The sequence below is a fragment of the Aotus nancymaae genome, unplaced genomic scaffold (assembly GCF_030222135.1).
Source record: "Aotus nancymaae isolate 86718 unplaced genomic scaffold, 86718_ANA_hifiasm-v0.15.2.pri h1tg000014l, whole genome shotgun sequence".
NCBI lineage: Eukaryota > Metazoa > Chordata > Mammalia > Primates > Aotidae > Aotus > Aotus nancymaae.
In genome coordinates this window covers 33,127,408-33,140,597 of record NW_026988425.1, presented here as the reverse complement: position 1 = coordinate 33,140,597, position 13,190 = coordinate 33,127,408, and the positions used below count along the sequence as shown (strand labels likewise).

At 39.9% G+C, this 13,190-nt stretch overlaps 1 protein-coding gene across 2 annotated transcripts in view; it reads left to right on the top strand.

Annotated features, from left to right (window-relative positions):
- Positions 1-13,190, top strand: part of ADAMTS12 (ADAM metallopeptidase with thrombospondin type 1 motif 12) — a 367,261-nt gene that overhangs the window by 218,686 nt on the left and 135,385 nt on the right. For both annotated transcript variants that reach the window (XM_021671873.2, XM_064375917.1), the window contains exons 4-5: positions 5,880-6,076; positions 6,832-6,915. In XM_021671873.2, the coding sequence (XP_021527548.2) occupies positions 5,880-6,076; positions 6,832-6,915 (281 nt within the window). The remainder of the gene's footprint in view (positions 1-5,879; positions 6,077-6,831; positions 6,916-13,190) is intronic.

Below are 13,190 nucleotides of genomic sequence, written 5' to 3'. Positions count from 1 at the left end.
TTGGGCAATTTTCTAAGTAGGAGAGGCAGCCTCATTGCTGACACTGGAAGCTACTGGCTCGTTAAAAATCACTCCTGAATGTACTGGAAACTTTGTAATTTCCAGAGCCTTCCACTGTCTGTGTTCACTTTCTTTGCTCCCTAGTATTACTCCAGGCTCTTCCGTGTGGCTTCTTCAAGGCATGATCCATGAGTGGCTGCAGTGAACGCTGACTCAGAGATCAGCAGTGGGTGATCTCTATTTAGCTCTCTCTATTTAGGGACTTCTGCTACCTGCAAAATCCCTAAATAGAGCTTTGTGAAGAGCTGCCTGCAGTATTTTGGGATGGAAAAGTACTCAGTAAATTTCATTTTCCAGGGATCCTCTAGGACTTCTGCTCTGTCAGTGCTCAGGTATCCTGGACACCTAAGCCAATGCTGGACAGACATCTGCACTCTGTTAGCTTCCAATTAGGAAAGTCAGTCCTCTGTCCTCTCTCAGTACTGGAAGTTTTTCTTACTTAAACTGCCCATTTGGCTGGATCTCTCTGCTTGAAACAAACACTTCATGGTCTCAGTGTGGAGAATTCTTTAATTGAAAAAAGTCATCAAATGGAAAAATTGACAACCCTTGCAGTTCTTACTTATGTGTGGTTCATACATCGGTTCTGATTCATCTTCAGTTCTTCGCTTGTGCATTTGGTATTTACTGGGTGCCACTTTTGCCAGGTATGGTGTTGGGATCAGAACAAAGGCCAAAGGAGATGTTTTTCTAGCCCTTTAGTTGTTTAAAGCCTAATTAGAGAGCGCCTTAAGTAACAGGAAATTATAGCAATATAAAAAGTACTCTGGACCTGGGGCAGTGGCTCACTCCTGTGATCCCAGCACTTTGAGAGGCCAAGACAGGTAGATCACGAGGTCAGAAGTTTAAGACCAGGCTGGCCAAGATGGTGAAACCCTGTTTCTACTAAAAATAAAAAATTAGCTGGGCACGGAGGCAAGCACCTGTAATCCCAGCTACTCAGGAGGCTGAGGCACGAGAATCTCTTGAACCCAGGGGGCGGAGATTGCAGTGAGCTGAGATTATGCCGTTGCACTCCAGCCTGGGCAACAGAATGAGACACCATCTCAAAAAAACAAAAAAGTGTTGAGGTGTGACCAGAAGCTATGCCAGTCGAGAAGAGGGATCTCTAAACAGAGTGTGTGTGCATGGTGGGAAATAGTGAAAGGAGCCTTCCAGAATCATCAGCCCCTCACCTGACCCAAAGAACTAGCTGGCTTTTTCATCAGCTTTGGAGATAAATGTGTAGGGCTAGTTTCTCATACTTCCTGAAATTGCTTAGTAGAAACGTCTCTTCCGCCAAATCTGAGATTTCACTAGAACTCTGCAGAGTCAGCCCACATATATACAGACCTCTCCCCCAGCTCAGTCCTGTTAGGGCCCAGTGATCCTACCACTTCTGCAAAGCTCCCGGCACTATCTATAATAGAACTAATATCTCTCTTTGGGAATTACTTGAAACCCAATGATGATAATTTTTCTTATGTTCATGTCTCATTACCTACAAGTAGATTGGTTGTTGAATAAAGTCAAGAATCATGTCACATACTTTTTGTCTCTATTCAGGAGAGTAACTCGGGCCTTGCTCAGGGAATCTATTGTATAAATGTTTGCTGTTGCTGTAGGGACAGATGGCTGAATCTGTCATTTACTATGTGACTCTGGGGAAATTACCTAATCTTTTTGAACCTAAAGTTCTTCATCTATACAATGGTGATCATAAGAGGGCTTATCTCTTAGATTTGTTGGCACACTTAAATGAGCTATGTGCTTAGTATAGAACCTGAACTTTAATAAGTGCTTAATGTAGGTTTTGTTGAAAAATTTAAAATATATATGTGTGTGTATATATATATATGCCTTTACCAGACCCCATCTCTCATTTCCATATTTCCTGCTATATGAACATTTACTACTGAGTATCTACCTATCTGCTAGAAAAATGAAAGTAACTTGATGGACTTTAAAGATGTCTTTAAAAAAAACCTCGTGTCTTAGATAGCTCAGGCTGCTATAAAAAAATCCTATAGACCGGATGTCCTAAACAGCAGAATTTATTTCTCACAATTCTAGAGACTGGAAGTCCAAGTCCAAGATCTCTCTCCCTCTCACTCTCTATATATCTACATATATATGTAGATATATAGAGCTATATATATACATATCTATATCTAGCTATATAGAGAGATACATTCCTCTCATATGTATATATAGCTCTCTCTCTCTCTAAATATATATATATATATAGAGAGAGAGAGCTATATGGAGAGATACATTCTCTCTATATAGCTATATACATATATCTGAGAGGAATGTATCTATATAGCTCTATATAGAGAGAGCTATATAGAGAGAATATATAGAGCTATATATATATATACACATAGCTCTTTATATAGCTATATATATATACATAGCTCTCTATATAGCTATGTATATATAGCTATATAGAATGTATCTCTCTATATAGCTAGATATAGATATCTCTCCATATAGCTATATAGAGAGAATGTATCTCTCTCTCCATATATATGTGTGTGTGTGTATATATATGTGTGTATATATATGTGTGTGTGTATATATATGTGTGTATATATATGTGTGTATATATATGTGTGTATATATATGTGTGTGTGTATATATATATGTGTGTGTATATATATATATATGAGAGCCCTCTCATTCTCTCAGAGAGAGACAGACAGATGAGGACACAGCAAGAAGATATATACAGCTCTCTTCCTCAATATACACTTATATCGAGAGATATCTGTATCAAGAGATATATATCTATCTATATAGAGAGACATATCTATATACCTATCAATACATAGGGGTGTGTGTGTGTGTGTGTGTGTATATATATATATATATATATATATATATATATACCTCTTGATATAGATATCTCTTGATAGATACCTATATCGAGAGAGAGAGATGTTTATATCTTCTTGCTGTGTCCCCATCTATCTGTGTTTCTCTCCGAGAGAAAAAGAGGGCACTGATGTCTCTTCCTTTTCTTATAAGGACACTAATCCCATGATGGGGGCTCCACTGTCACAAGCTTATTAAGCCTAACTACCACCTAAAGGCCTCACCTCCAAATACCACTACTCTGGGGATTAGGGCTTCCACATCTGCGTCTTGGCGGGACGCAAACATTCAGTGCCCAGCAACTCTCTTTTTCAACACTGAGGGATAAAAGGTAGAAAAGGGGAGAATAAAGAAGTAAGTAGAGAAATACAGGACTAAGGGAAGCAGAGAAACTACTTTTTTCTACACGCTTCTCACCTATGACAGCTTCCTACTGGCACCTAACCGTAGATATCTGAGGGTGGGGATGGAGGCTGCAGCCAGGAGCACAGGGTTCTGCTTTAATGAAGGACTGTGCTCCGCAGTCTACCTGCTGAGGTGAGCTGGGGCTCTGTGAGGGGCTGGCACCCAGGGGAGGGAGGCCAAGGCTGCGGGGGCCAAGGGAGAAGAAGGACCAAGAACTCAAGAGCTTGGTGAGGGCACTGGGTGAGAAAACTGCCTGCCAGTCACCCTCACACACAAGATCAGGGCGGCAGGGAGCAGCCTCCTGGTTAAGGCAGACCTGATCCCACCCAGCAGGATGGGAGGGGCCTGAGAGAAAGACAGAACTGAATCCACATTGACAGGATTCTTATACTTAGCCCAACCTGTAATGGCCCTTTCAGAAAACATCAGCCCACGTGGTCTCAAAGGTGGCTGGCTGCTTGGCTTACACAGAGACATCTGAAAGCAGATAGTGGTTTGAAAACATTCCCATGAGATTCAAAAAGGGACCAAAGGCTGATCGGGGAAGGGAGGACGGGGGCAGAAAGTTAGAAACCATTGATAAAATCTTGACATTTCTTAGGGAATTCATGCTTCCCCAGGCAAAGTGACTGGAGAAAGAAACCAGAAAATGGTTCTAGTGCAGATGAGGGGTTAACCACCTCCCCATTTTTAAACCTTCACAGGACTTCCCTCCAAAGTTTACATAATCCCAGATTATTTCTCAAAAGTGTTATAATGTACAGCATTATTATTTTGAAGTAAAACTCACAATGCTAAAGTTTGAATTTATTTAGATCTATGATGATGTTTCATTTCTTTTGTCAATATTGCTGAATGTGTTCTAACTTCATATGGACAGTGAAACTGAGGAGCCAGGAAGGGTTACACACCAACCAGTATACACAACTCCATGACCCAGAGGGCACCAGGGGAACGGGAAGGATACGGTGCTAGCTGTCCCCACTCATAGCCTGAGGCAGGGCCTCAAGAGGGGGTGTAGTTTCAGATGCTTCAGAGAACAGGACCAGAACTAACGAGGAGGAATGACAGACAGGCAGGTTTCAGCTCAGTGCAATTGAGAATTTCCCAACAGAACAAGATGCCCTATGAGTTGCCGAGTGTCCCCTCCTCCTGCTGAAGGTATCAAGATCAGACTAGATGGCCATTACCAGAGATTAGGAAAAGGACATGAAGTTTGCCAGTCTGCTTCAATGTTCTGCCCCTGCCAGGGGCCCAGGGTGCAGATGAGGGAGAGGCAGGAAGTGTTTGTGACTGTGATCCTGATAGGAATCTTCAAAGACCCAGACGCTGCCCCTGTATCAGCCCCAGCATCTTTCTTTACTCTCGTCTGGTCAATCTGTCTTTTCTCTGCACCCTAAGCCGTTCTGAGCCCACTGGAACTTTTTACACCTGATCTCCACTTGGGTTAAGTACTTTCTCCCTGATGTGTGAAGTAGCCTTTAACTAATTTTGGTTTTAAACAGACCTCTTTCAAGTTAGAACGTGCTCCCTACTTACGGTATTCTGGGTTTTTAAGAATGATTCTGTGTAGCTATTTGTCTGACTTTCTTTATAATTCTATAGCCCCTCCTAGATTTTGTCTACCAAACCATAACCCACATACATCAAATCCTTTTCATACTAAAATCTGTCAGTCACCTTGATAATTTCACTATCCTTCTTTGGATCTTTTCCACCTCTTTTTGTGCCTTTTTCAGGTGGAATCCCTGGAACCTTCTGCAGTTTCAACTTATATGTACTACAGTTTTATACATGTTTACTCTACAGGAAACAGTGTGGTGTATATTTTTTTAAAATGCTGATTTTAGGGCATAGAAAATACTGGATATTTTACTGATAGGCTGCCCAACTTTGGGAAAGTTATTTAACCAGCCACTTTGAGTATCATTTCCACCTCAGTCATTCATGAGGATAAACAATGGAATAAACAACCCGTTCATGAGGATAAACATTTAAAAGCCAGGTATACTGTCTTGCACTCAGTAGGCACTGAATAATTTAGAGGAGGAGAAGAAAGAGAAAGTTCCCATTGTTGGTTGTCTTTTCAATAGTGGAAGACATACTTTAATGTAGTAGGTAACAAACATTTTTATAAAGTACTTTTTGAACCTCTCTGTAACATTACCCTCCACTTTTCTGCCTTATATCCTTGCACTTCCTACCTCCTTTTTCTCAGGAGAGCTCTTAGTAGACAAAAAAGAGGGTATCAGAAAGTGTTTGGAAGTCCATTGAGAAGGAAAATATCATTTCTGTGTTGTTCTCTTGGGAATTCAGTGATACTGAGCAGGAGATGGAAAACATTTCCAAAATATACATAGTTGGAATCTCTCTGTAAGATTCAAATTTCTCTTGGTCATAGTCATTTAAATTGATCTATTTCAACCATGTATATAAAAACATTGCGTTTATATTTTTAAATGTAAATTAAGCTTACGGTCTTGCATCTTTACAAATATAAGTAGATAATATATGAGACATATACAGTGTTAGACCATTGTCTTCTGTTTACTGTTTAGACAGTGTTAACATCTCCCAGAAGCAAGAGCTATGGCGGGAGAAGTGGGAGAGGCACAACTTGCCAAGCAGAAGCCTCTCTCGGCGTTCCATCAGCAAGGAGAGATGGGTGGAGACGCTGGTGGTAGCTGACACAAAGATGATTGAATACCATGGGAGTGAGACTGTGGAGTCCTACATCCTCACCATCATGAACATGGTATGCCTGACTACATGGGGGGTGGGGCAGCTGGTGAATAGATGTCATTAGAAATGCTTACATAAACAAATAAGAAATGCCTTTTTTGGTTCTTTTAAGTTAGTTTTTATAAATATATATGTGAATCTAGCACCTGCCTAAGGATGAATATGGATGAAAATTCAGGATAAATTAGTCTTTCCCTTAAAAATGTGTATCCTGGGAACATTTTATAATTTCGTAGTTACATATTTCTGATAGGTATTTACAAGTGACTCAGTCCTTTTAGTGTGGCTTTGTCTCATTGGTTTATGTTAGTAAACCAAGGAGTAAACTGAGGCAAAGAAGTAGAACATAATTTCCTCAAAGTAGTTAGAAATAGAATTGGAATGAAGTTAATGACTCCTAATTTTGAGCTTCCTCTTTGCATTATTGATGTTTTCTGCCTTCAAGAGGATGTTAGTTCTGTTGAGATGGGAAAAGGCATTTGCCGGAGTAACTGATAATAAAAGAGGAGAATACTGTGGCCTGAGTTAAGAAAAGAAAAATGTTAATCCCTCAAACACACAGCCAAGGAATCACCCTGAAAGATTGTCTTTAAATACTGTAATGTGGAATGAGCTGTGGGCATATTTCACTCTTCTGAGCACACCACCAAACATTTCTGACCTTTAAGAAAACCTTTATCTTATGTGCATTACAATGCTATTTTCTACTCTGGTATTTATTTATCATTCCTTTATGTGGGTCTAATGGTTTTCTCTTTCTGACCCTAGGTCACTGGGTTGTTCCATAACCCAAGTATTGGCAATGCAATTCACATTGTTGTGGTTCGGCTCATTCTACTTGAAGAAGAAGAGGTAACATTTTCCCTCCACTTTTCTGCCTGATATCCTCGCACTTCCTACCTCCTTTTTCTCAGGAGAGCTCTTGGTAGACAAGAAAGAGAGTACCAGAAAGTGTTTGGAAGCCCATTGAGAAGGAAAATATCATTTCTATGTTATTCTCTTGGGAATTCAGTGATACTGAGCAGGAGATGGATAGCACTTTCAAAATATGCATAGTTGAAATCTCTTGACAGTCATTGCATCTAATAACATGCACATGAGACTTACCACAGTCACTAAGGATGTTCTGCAAAAGAATAGACTAAATCACGACATGGTTGGATGGTTTCAGTAAAAGTTAAGAAAGACATGGAAATGTTGAACTTTCAATACTGTTAATTTACTTTTTGCATATTTAACACAAGTCTCTCAGATTTGGGACCTCTTATCTATCTGCATGTTTACCTTTGGGATTTCATCTATTATCAGAGTCTTACATGTCATGTATGTTCTGAGACTCTCAATTGATACCTAAAGACTAGACCTCTTCATTAAGCTTCAGGCTCGTATCCAATTACTTACTTGAAATCTCCACCTGGCTGTGTCAAAATCCATTCAATCTTGAAAACTTCATAAACCCAGAATGGAACTTTGATTACTCCCTGCCTAAATCATCTCAATTCTGACACCTCTATTCCGCAAATCGCCATCTTACTCACTCAGTGAATAGTACTATTATGCATTGGTTACATAAACCTAGGAGAGATTTTTGAATCCTTTTTTCACATGTTCCACATCCAATAGCAAGGTCTACTGTGATCCTACTTCCAAAATACATCTCAAAACCACCTACTGTTCATAATCTCTGCAGTCATCACATTGGTCTGACCTTATCAGATCTTGTATAGGCTACCGCAGTGAACTACCAAATGGTTGCTTCCTATTTTCAGCCTTGCCATCAGAATTCATTCTCCATGGACGATCATTTTAAATACAGCCATAATATTGATCATTTTAAATACAAACTGAAGTGCTACACTGCACAAGACCCTTTAATGGCTTTCTGTTTCTTTTAGAACAAATTCAAAATTTCTTCTGTGACCTGTGGAGACTTTCATGATTTTGCCTCCGTCCACCTTTCTGGTCTTTGCTTATGTTACTCTCTTCCTTGTTTCCTTCTTTCACACTCACTGTCTATGTACTTATGGTTCCCAATGCCTGAAACATCCTTCTCCTTGTTCTGCACATGACTGACACCTTCTCATGCCTCAGGCCCTGTGTAAATGCTGCCTCTTCAGAAAGGTCACAGTGACCAATTTATTCAAAGCAGACCCCTCTTACTGCTTTCATCACAGAATGATGGCAGTCTCACAATTCATCATGATTCTGTGTATTTGTTTACTTTTTTTTTTTTTTTGCTTTTCACAGTCTCTACCAGAATGTAAATTGCATGAGGGTGGAAGCCATATGTCTTTATTCTGTTAGATCCCTAACACCTAAAACAGTGCCTGGGACACAAATAAATGAAAGAAGTAAAATGTAATGACTGGAAGGACCAGCCAACTGATAAAATCCCCTTGCAATCTATAGAGCTTAACTAGCAGCTGGGATATGTGAAGAATGGCGTCATTCAGCTCCCCATCAGCAAGAGACCTGCAGTCAGAATCCCAAGGGAGGGCTTATTGTTTTCTTGACAGGAAAAGTCTCCACGATCAGTTAGAAGATTTTTTAAAAAAACAATCTCTGGAGCCAGGGTCCATGTTTTCTTCTTTCCCCTATAACCCCATCTCCCTTTGCCACCTGAAACATACTTTGGGTATCTTGGAATACCAATGGGTATGTCATGTCCCTTCATGTGATTTTTTAATTAAGAAAATGTATTCAAAACTTGGAAAGCAGGCAACATGAAAATTATATATCCTTTTAATGTTTAAAGAGACCTATCTGACTCTATGAAAATGTAACTGGTTATTTACTATCGATTGGGGCACAGATGTGGTCAAGTTAGATGTTGACATGTAGAAAATGATATAGTACAAATGGTTTTTGCCTAGTAGAGGTGAAAATGATTCGAGTCCAGCAGAGAAGACAATTCTGAAGATGGTTTTATTGGTTGGTGGAACCAGACCAATAAAAATCGGTATCTAATTTTGTATCTAACTCAGCCATCTCGTTCAGCGGTTCTCCCCTGCTAGCTATAGCTGCATCAGTTTTTTGCATCTGCCTTTGAACCACCTTTTCCATCTTGCCTATCTCCTCATTAATGAACAAAATTATCTTGCCTGTCTCCTCACTAATGAGTTAAATACATCTTGACTATATGCTTGTTAAATATTTGTATGAGAACCATGTTTTTGATTTTTGAAAAGCATACTTTGATAACTTGGAGAAAAAATTTTACTTTTTCATAATGGTTGAGCACATAGGCATTCCTAGATACAAATGTGAAGAAATATTTAGTGTTTTCAGATCAAAAAAAAAAGAAAAAGAAAAAGAAAAATATTTCTGGGTGTAAGAAGGAAAAATCCTTGGGTTTAAACTGCTGTCATGAAAAACAGAAGGAAAAATCTTGACCCTCTGTAGTCCCAGCAGCACCACTGGTAGGATTTCATAATGTGGCCTCCATGGATCAGGCCCCTTCAAACTCTGCATCTCTTAATTCCCAAGAAATAATGCTGCCAGGGCATCTCCATGGCATGTTGATGCCAGTGAAGTCATTTGAAGGAGCTTGATTGGCCAGTGCCCCGACTCCATCACAATGACATTGTTTATCCTCTTCCCTACCAATCTGGTTTTGCAAGTGCAAAGAGACACATGATTTGCTTCAGGAAGCTATGGCTCTCTGTCTCCCACTTGCCAAATATTATCCTCATTCAAGCTTTTCTGGAGTCTCTAATTGGTACAAGTTTCACAAGTTAACAGCAGAATTGCAGTTCACAATTTCCATTTTCCTGACTCCCAGGAAATGGCTCAAGCCATTCTTCATATCTGTGACTAATAAGCACCCCAATAATAGACAGCAACGGTTCCAGCCCTTAACTAATGTCAACATGGCTGACACAGGAAGTAGAGTGTGAGGTCAGTGCTGTGACTCCTTCAAACAAGTAGACCTGAGTTCAGTAACTCTGAGGAAGTTATATCATTGATCCATACCCATTTTTCTTTATCCATAATGAAAAGAGGGTTGTGGAACATCAGATATATGTCAAACCCTGTGCTAGCACCAGGGATGCAAATATGAACACAAGTTTCATTTCCTGATTCTGAGGAACTTTAAGGCTACTGCACAAAAGCACAAAAATAGAAAATTTCAAGTTGAGATTGGCATGAGTATAAAACTACTGGGATAGAAAAGGGTACTTGGATATCTAAGCTGGGATTTTAGAAAATAAAAAGGAATTAACTAGTGAGGAAGTGACATGGTTACACTTTGTGTCCCCACCCAAATCTCATCCTGAATTTCAAGACTCATAATCCCCACATGTCAAGGGAGAGATCAGGTGAAGATAATTGAATCATGGGAGTGGTTCCCCCAAGCTGTCCTTGTGATAGTGAATGAGTTCTCATGAGATCTGATGGTTTAATAAGGGGCTCTACCCCCTCTGCTTGGCACTTCTTCCTTCCACCTTGTGAAGAAGGTCCTTGCTTCCCCTTCACCTTCCACCATGATTGTAACTTTCCTGAGGCCTCCCCTGGGCCAATTAAATCTCTTTCCCTTATAAATTACCCAGTGGCAGGCAGTTCTTTATAGCACTGTGAAAATGGACTAATACAGGAAGGAAATTTCAAGTGGAAGGACCTGCATGGGCAATGGCTTTATTCTTAAACCAGCACTATGCATATGAGAGATAGTGGATGTATCACTGTTATTGGACCACATAATGGGAGGTTGAGAAGTCTTGTTGTGATAGAAAGGAAATAAAGTGATTATGCTAGAGGCAGGAGAGGAAGCAGCCACTCAAAACCTGCCCACCTCCACTCACACTTGGGTTTGTCCCAGTGTTTCTCATGTCTGCACATGACATTATTGTCCTTTCAGTTGCAGAAGCCAGAAATATGGAATGCACTGATGATAACTCCTTCTCTCCCTCCCATGTCAAGTTCGTTATCAGGTACTGACCATTTATCTGACCATCTCCATTTATATTACTTCAGTTCAAGATACAGTTATCTCTTTTCTGGACTACAGTGGTGTATACTTTCTAGTCTACTTAAAACCAATTGGATTTCCTTTCATCTTGTTTCCGCAATGTAGTCAGGATATTCTGAAAATGGTAATCTGATCATATCCACCCTCCTGCCACCCCTTCTCCAACCCCCATACCTGGCTTAGTTTAGTCCAGTGGTTTTCTGATTCCCTGTCTCATCTGTTGCTACTCCTGCCTTTGCTCTTGAGAGGTGGCAATAACTCATCATGCTTTTTCAAGGCCTGCCACTGGTCTTGTTGTTGCCTGGACTGTCTTTTTATGTTCACTTAAGCTGTTAGTACTTAAGCTGTTCAGCTCAATCTCTCAGATTACAGCTCCAGTGTCACTTCCTTGGGGAAGCCTTCCCTGACCCCCTTTCCTAGTAAGATTCTATTATTTACTCCCATAAAACTGCATTTCTCCTCCACAACATGTTTCACAGTTGTTATCTTAGATCTATGTGATTAATACAGTTTCCTCAATTAGTATGTGAGACTTAAGAGCAAAGGTTGAGTTTGGTGTTGCTCACCATTTAGCTCTGCTGGTATATAATAGACCCTCAATAAATATTTGTTCAAATATTAAATAAGAGAAAGTATGTGAATGAGGCCAGCAGTCTGTCAGTGAACCAGAGTCTGTGGCAACCAAGTTACCATGAGCCTTGTGGCCACATACGGGCTTTGGATCTAATCCTGTGGGATGCTCTAGATTATTCCAAACCAATGAATGAAATTAGAGAGATCACTCAGGCTCTGTGGAAAGTGTGTGAGGTGGGGAATCCCGAGATTGGGTATCTGAAATAGATTCCTTTTATTAGTGACTTTCTATCACTCTTGTCTTTCTTATTCTAAATACATCTCATGGGTAACACCATTTGGGGCTTTATTTCTCTGTGGTAGGTTCAAGAGACTTTGAGGTTAGGCTGTTCACATAAAATTCAGCTTTTGTTTGTCAGTTACCACCACCTGAAAGTCACTATGAGATTTCATCACATTTTGAGAATAAATTGGAGTATTGGGTGTAAAATTCACTTTGGAGCAATTTGGAGGCTTTCTCAAAGGCTAGATTGTCATATTTCAAAGCAGTGGAAACTGAGGTACACAAAACCATGTTCTGAAAAGACATGTCAAGTGTATTAAGAAACCATGGGTCAAGAAAACAAACAGTGCATTCATATAGGAGCCAGCGTGCTCTCACTCCTGTCACGTCCCTGTCTACACCTGAATTGAGCTCTGATTTTCATTTTATGGCCCTAATTCCATCCTTTTAATTTTCTCCTAGGACTTGGACACAAACTTGACCTCTAAGCCCTTTCCATTTTAGACCAATTTGTTTGATGGCACCCCCGCTCCCCTCTTGGGCCAGGAGTTAGTGACAGGATTAGACTCTTCTCTCCAATTCTCGTGAGCAGCTTGATATCATGGCGATTACAAGATTTATCATTAGTTCCACTGCTTGCTAGCCATATAATTTTTGATCAGTTACTTAACTTGTCTGTGTCTCCATTTCCTCATTTTGTAAAATAGTGATAATTATATGTACTTCCTAGCATTGTTGTGAGAATCAAATGTCTTCATTCATGTAATACTTAGCATAGCATCTGGCTTGTAGAAACCACTCAATAAGTGTTACTTGTTAATACCAGTCTTATTATTTTTATCATTATCATCATGATTTGGTTCCCACAAAAACCCTGTGAGCTTATTAATACTATGCTCATTTCACAAGGACTTCAAAATCCTTGGAGGAAAATAAAAGTCCTAAAGGGCAAAATTAGGATAATAAAATGTTGGAGACTTCTTTTAAGAACAAGATAGAGACAAACCTTGGATGAAGCCAAGCGAATCCCATCCTAAGTGACTGTGCCATCCAGTGGAGGAGCCTGATGGTGTTGGGCTAGCTTAAAGGTACAGCAGTAGGACTGACAGCAGGGCAGAGATAACTACTTTCACAAAGAAATTTTTCTTGGTCTACTGAGTGGTTTAGGGTTGAGTTTACTTTTTTTGGAACTCTGGAGTTAAAAGCCTGTTGATTTTAAAAATTTAGGCTGCTGGTTTACCCCTCTCCCCAGCTGATGTGTGGGTCTGTATTGTTCTTTCAGAGTAAATGTCAAAAATATTG